Source organism: Macadamia integrifolia, unplaced genomic scaffold (assembly GCF_013358625.1).
Source record: "Macadamia integrifolia cultivar HAES 741 unplaced genomic scaffold, SCU_Mint_v3 scaffold2045, whole genome shotgun sequence".
NCBI classification, from domain to species: domain Eukaryota; kingdom Viridiplantae; phylum Streptophyta; class Magnoliopsida; order Proteales; family Proteaceae; genus Macadamia; species Macadamia integrifolia.
The window spans coordinates 39058-46013 of record NW_024868476.1 but is presented as its reverse complement, the minus strand read 5'-3'; the positions used below and the strand labels follow the sequence as shown (position 1 = coordinate 46013).

The window sequence follows — 6956 nt, the reverse complement described above, 5'->3', positions numbered from 1 at the left end:
TCTCTAGCTGGGCAACGCGATCATGGTGGTGTGGTCCAAGAAATATCCTAACCACGGCTTTAAGAATGGTCCCAATATCATCCAGATTACAGAATGCTGTGGGCAGGGCTGGTGGGGTGGGAGAGAGGAGTGTTGCTACTATGGTGGCATGGCGTACAAAGCTACAGTAGTGCCTTTATATTTAGCATCAATTCGTTTTAAAAGGTTAATGCAACAACTTCCATGTGAAAGTTCCTGATTTCATGGCACTTGCTTTTGGCTTCAATTTGAAAGGCCATCGAATGGGATAAGAAGCTTTCATTCTCTCCAAGATTTCGTGGCCAATGAGATGGGACAAGCCTTCATTACAGCTGAGCAGGGACGTAGAAAGTCTTTTGACCTAGAGGGTGAGAGTAATAGTATTTACAGAAAAAAAAATATCTGTACAGTACGCGATGACTTTTCTGCACGTCAATTTTTTCTATTACTGTTGGAACATTTTTTCTACCGTCACATTCAAGTTGTGTGGATGGTAACCTCTCCACCCAACACTGGATAACTACCTAATAAATGATAGTCTCTTTAATTAATTCATGTGGAATTTTAATCTATTTACGAGTAAAAAATGGAAGTATGGAAAAAATTGATTTAAAAAGAAAAAAGTTTGGGTAAAAAATGGCTCCTTTGTGGTGTAGACCTGTGTCATTATAAGGGTAATGAGGGGTTACACATGGGGGTGGGGGTGGTATTTCACCCCCTCTGTGTTTAGGTGTCGGGGCCATATGATTAAAGAGTGTTCTTTTTTTCCAAAATTTTTATGCTTTTATATTTTGGGGAAATTTTGGAAAAAGTTTTTCTCCACTGACCTGAAATGTTCATCATTCCATATCTGGGTTTATAAACTCTTATAGAGCATTGTAGGATATTAGTATATTCTCCAAAATAACCTCCCATACTGTGCTCAAGTCTATTTACCGTGGTTGAAGGAAGACTCAGTCCCATATGTCACTCAAGGGAGAAAGAACCCTATCAATATTGTATCGGAAACATTAATGTGCAGGGCCAATGGGAGGGAGTGTGATGGCATCTTTAGTGCACTATGTAGGAGGCAATGTGGTCTTTTTTTGTATGACTATACCTGGGTATAGGAAATACTAGATTGACAAAGTTCTTTCTCCCTTGACTTAAAATTTGTATCATATTTGATGATTCTATTTCTTAGAGAAAAAAGGACCAAGTTAAAAGTAAAACAAAATTTCATAATCAAACACTGAATGCTTTAAGAGTTAGTTACACAATCATGTGAAGAAAGTTTTCATACTATTATTGATTTGATTTTACTTTCTTACAATTTGGTTCATTTGATGAGTGAAATTGGCCAATTCGATTTGGTGTCGACCAATGCCGAGTTTGATTAATTTGAATTCTTTGGTTGTGTTTGTTATGCAATCTGGATTGAGAATATAATGTCAAGAAAGCCATTATAAATTCTTGTCTTCAAAACTCTGGAACACCTCCAAGAATGATGCCCATTATAGAATGGGATTTTAATCCATTCCTCATTCGCGTTTTCTAGGAAGAGCTCCCTCAACCTCCATTTCATGGAGAAACAAATTGAACCTCGAGTATGCTAGCGAAGTAAGAGCAACGTTCTCACCAGGTTTAACGCTGAAGGAGACAATTGATCAGTTCTTGCAATCGAGAATGCGTTAGATTGAACTTGCCTAACGCAGAGAGAGATCGCTGGAATGGGAATTGTTCAGAGGCTTTCTTCAACGAACCAGTGAGGGTGAAATTCTCCATTGCTACTCTATCCATGAGACTAAACACAGCACACAGAATAAGGTGAGATGAGAATAGGGTCCAGGAAAGTGATCAGAAGGAAAGGCTTGGGAGGGGCCAAAGGGAAGCCTTACAGAGTGGGGAATCTAGCTGAGCTGTTGTTGCTGATGAGAGGTGTTATAAGTTGAGAATGACTTCATAGGGAGAGGATGGACTTGGGAGGTTGCATCATTATAAAATGTATGGGAGCATTAACATATGATGGAGACACCTAACCTCTTCTTTGTTTATGAGAATAGGGCTTCCATGGTGGTTGTTCAATTTGAGATCTGTAGCCAGTAAAATTCTCTTTATTTAATATGTTTGACTGTTTATTGTGGGTTACTTATCAAAGCTTTACGGGTCATATCCTCTGCGGTTGACGGTGAGTGGCAGTGAGATGCAATGGTGGGAAGGTCCCGACATGCACCCCAGTCATTGGATGCTCAATGCCGCTCGTTGTCTCCCCACCGTTGATTTTTATGCAAGCTTTACTGACCCTTCTTGGGACTTTTTCTATGGAAGCAGATCAAAGCATGCAAATGGTAAGTCATCTGTCACAGCTATTCTGCTTGTGCCCATGAGTTGTTCAATGAAATGTTGAAATACATTCTAAAATCAGAATACACATTTACCAAACATATACTCAAAAAGAGTTCTTATTCACAATTAAGAATACATTATGGAAACTGAAAATAGAAATTTTTATATAAAAATGCATACCAAACATAGCCTTTATATACTGAGTCCAACTGAGATAGGTTGATTCCAATCTACAAATTCTAACTATGACCAAATTTGGGTTTTTAAACCTTACTGATAATGGTCCAGAGATCTTTTCTCCCATTCCTAAAACAGGAAGAAAAAAAATAAATGAAAAGAAAGAAGAAAATCTAAGGAGAGAGAAAATGAATTCAGTAATTACAAAATAAAACTCTTAAAAGAGAGAATTGAATTGAATAATTTAGTTTTCATTTTGCCTTGCCTTTGTTACATGGCTGACATTTTTATGACCAAAACTCCAAATCAATACAACTCAGCCCATCCACTCTTCCCCCAATCTTCCAATTCCCATAGAAATAGAAAATAAATTAAAAATACAGTGAATTTCCATTCAGAATAGTAATGCTACAAACTCCTCATCATTGCTTGTTGAACACAATTGATGGGAAGTTTTTGGAATGATCTGAAATGGGTTAGAGTCTAAGAGAGAGAATTAGATGCTTGAATCACAATTCAGCCACCGTTGTTACTGTTATGGCGGCCATTACCGACGGCGACTCTTCTACCATGATTGAGCTGAGAGAGCTCCATCTGGGTTTTCATGAAGAACCGCATCCTCTGAAGCTCCAAATCCCTAGTAAACTCCATCCTCTGCCTCTCCATCTCCACCACCTGCTCCAGTTTCGATCTCTCCACCTTCTCGTACATCTCCCCAAACTTAACAATTGCCCGACTCAGCTCCTTCATCGGCGGATCCAACTCCCCTTCAACTCTCCTGGTCTGAACAGGTGGTGGCTTCCTTTCGAAACGCCATCTCTTGCCATTCACATTAGTCGTCCGCGGCGGAAAACTATCTGACGAATCGCCATCGGCGGAGTTACTTGAGTCACGCTGCTTGACCCGAAATTGCTGCCTTGACGACCTGATGCTCCTGACGGCGGGGATCTTCGGCAGAGACCCAGATGGATAGCCATGTTTATTGCTCTTGTGGTCTTCATCGTTGTCTTCGTTCTTCCTGGACACTGGGCCAATAAGCTCTTCAATGCGATCGAAGAAAACCCATTTGGTCGCTAACCCAGAAACAATCTTGGATTTCTCGATCTTGTACTTCTTCTTCAAAGTATCGATTCGATTCTTGCACTGGATGTCAGTCTTGGGTGCCTTCGTGTAGTCCTCGCGGCTAGTGACGACGTCGGCAACCTCTTTCCAGTGTTTCTGCTTCAAGTTCCCTCGGCTGAGCTCAAGGTAGCGTTCACCCCAGGCGTCGATTAGCGTCGATGTAGCGCCTTCGCTCCAACAGTCCTCGCGGCCGCCTCCGGTGTTGGGTACCCGGGGCTGTTGTATGGGGAGGGCTAGTGTTAGAGAGTGATGAGACGGTAGCCCCACCGCCGCCACTGTTACTGGCTGAGAAGACGGAGACAGCGATGGCGACGGCGGCGGAGGCGACGATTGCTGATGGTTTTGGTTGTCGGACGACGACTGCGATCTTGGGTTGTATTCATTTTCCTCTTCGTATTCCATCGCCGGTGAAGAATCGGATTTCTCAGAGAAAGCCAGAGAGAGAGAGAGAGAGAGATTATTGCGGTGAAGGCTTAAGGGTTTACCCTTTGCCGACCGGTGAGGGTGAGGACTGAGGAGGCGTTTTATTATTTTTAAATTTAAATTTGTCTTTTAAGTAAGGGTTGGTCAGAGGAGGAGAGGAGACCGGTGGCAACGGGATTGGCAGGACACGTGTAGGTATGAGGTGGGAAAGATTCGATATAGAGATATGTGATTTGGTTGAAGTAGAGAAAGGCTTGTAGAAAGGTAGTGAGGGAGCTACCTGGTGACCGGCGTGTGGGGCTATAGTCGCCGGCGTAACTTGTTAGTTCCGGCGAGTAAGTTGTTTCGTCGGTAGCGTGTGATTCGAAAAAAGATATTATTCTCATCTGAGGGTTGTAAGTAAAGTTCTTACGTGAGGTCGTCCTTAATTTATTGGACTCGTTAACTCAGTCTTCGAGTCTCTTGAGTCAACGACTCATTCAACAAGAAACCGTATTTGTGGCACAGGGTAAGGAGTTGTACGACAAAAAAAATCTAGTACGATACTGCGCCGAAGATCCAACGGCTGAAAGAAATGGTATGCGTATGCTTTTGGGAGTTGGGAATAATCCATTTTTAATGTTTATCTTTCCATTCTAATTGTAGTATAGACAAACAGGCCTCTGCATCTGTGGACCGTGGCATGTAGATGAAGACTTACAATATTATTATTTTAATGAGTGGAGTTTTGACCATGGTTTCATAAAACGAAACCGGGGTGGATCTGTATCGGGTTACCCGATCCTGGAACTAAGAAATGGGAAAGGGAGTGCCAAATGGGTATGTTGCTGCTCGTGGATTCAGTGTATAGCACCTTGATTGTAATCTTTAATTGAAGAGCAGACGCCAAGAGTGTAGATAATCAAAGAAATTCTTGAACGAGAAAAAGACAGAACACCCGCTAGTGCTCAATGCACAGGCAGCATACCCAGAATAAAGGATAAAACCACCCGATTTAGTCCAATATGCCCGTTTTTTATCACCATGATTCAGATGCGTGGACATGTATCTGAACGGGAACAAATGAAGGGCCATGTGGTGGAGTGGTAGACCCTCCCTCTTCAATTTATCTTATTGGTGAGAGAGACCTCTCAAAGAGGCAAGTATTTGGTGGGTGTTGCTATTTGCCACCAAACCATTGAGATTTTAGTGTAAACTATTGGCAGAGGTTGGGCAAGCCATTAGTTTTGTTAGAGGTTATTTTTTTTGGGTAGAAAGTTTTGTTATAATTGGCGATTCATTTAACAAAGAGATTGAGATGGATAGGGTATGGGATCATTTAGAAAAGGGAGGAAGAGAGAGTGACACAGGTTGGACAATTATACACTATATATTATCTTTACATGCAGCTGGTTATTGGTTATATGATTCTTTGAAGGTAGTCACACAACAATTTTGTCTGATATTCAGTCATTTGCATAAATGTGTTGATTCTGAATGATTGTATATAGGTATTTCGGTAAATTTCTTGTAAAAAGTTCTCTATGTACATTTCAAACAAGGGTTCTTTCTCCGTCAAGTAGTCTAAGGCTGCATTTGGTAATGTTTTGTGTTAAAAACGGAAATTTTAGTTTTCTGTATCAAAATGCCATTTTTTTTTTTTTTTGAACCAAAATGGAACGATGAAACGGCCTTTTGTCGTTCCTTCAATTCTCGTTTTTACCCTTTTTTTTTTAAACGAAACATACCATAAATGCACCAAATGCTTTATTCTATTTTTTCGTTCCCATAAATAAAAAAACTTCAGAAATGTTTTTCTGGAATATTACCAAATGCACCCTAAGAGAGGTGTGCGAACGAGTGAGTATAATCCTATTTTCCAATGATAGTAAAACAAATATTTTCTCACCGTAGACTTAGGTAATTTTGTCAAACCATGTAAATTTTTGTGTTCATTGTGTAATTGTTTGTTAGTGATTTTCATTCTTTTTTATATCGTTTTAAGGTTCTATTTCTAAAAGCACTTGCATTTTGGTGTATTTTTCTTCATTTCCTTGATCTTTCGTTCCTTCATATTCCTAATAGCTTATCCAATTACAACATAGAGTAAACATCACTCCCCTCCCCCTGAACTATGGCGAACTATCAACTTGACCCCTCACCTTTTCGAAAATATCACTCACCTCCCTTACAAAAAAAAAGATTCTATCTAACGACCCCAACCGTTAGAAATCGCTATTAAATCAGGTAATATTTTTTCTTAATTCCCATAATACCCCCTAATTATGTAATGCCAAAATTACCCTTAAGCGAAAGACCTACTCAAATCCATCCCTAATACCGATTATCATTCCGACAGTGACGAAGGTTAAAAGCCTGAAAACGAATTTCATTCTAGCCATAGCCCAGAAGAGGGAGAAATTCTATGCTTCAGAAAGGAAAGAAGAAAGCTAAGTGGAGATGTCAGGAAGACACAGGAGATTCTGAGAACCCAAGCATCAATGGAATTTATATTTGGAGCAAAACCGCTTTCAAGTCTTTCAACGCCATTGCTTTTGCACGCCTTGCTCCACCCCTTTTCTTACGTTTTGGTCTTTTTCGCCTGCGGTTTTTGCCGAATCTTCAAGAGAGAGATTTGCGTCCATACCAGTGTCATTTATTTCTCTGGTGCGTTCTACAGGTAACCGCATTTCCCCTTTGCGGTTATACCTATTCGCTTTACTCCCATTTATTTCCAAGTTTTTCTAGACCAAATTAAAACTAGACCCGATCAGCCATAACAGAGTCTCCAGACTGCAATTAGTAAGATGCTTCAGTTCTTGATTTCGGTTCTAGTAGAGAAAATTTAAAGGACTTACAGAGTCCTTAGGCAAAGGACTTTGGTGTGGTGGGGTGGGGTGGGGTGGGGGTGG

General features: G+C 40.6%; 1 protein-coding gene across 1 annotated transcript; it reads right to left on the bottom strand.

Annotated features, from left to right (window-relative positions):
• Positions 1-2750: 2750 nt before the first annotated feature.
• Positions 2751-4153, bottom strand: LOC122065501 (trihelix transcription factor ASIL2-like). The gene has a single exon (XM_042629307.1). It carries the CDS (start codon positions 4042-4044, stop codon positions 3037-3039), a length of 1008 nt encoding a protein of 335 aa, XP_042485241.1. The 5' UTR covers positions 4045-4153; the 3' UTR covers positions 2751-3036.
• Positions 4154-6956: the final 2803 nt, after the last annotated feature.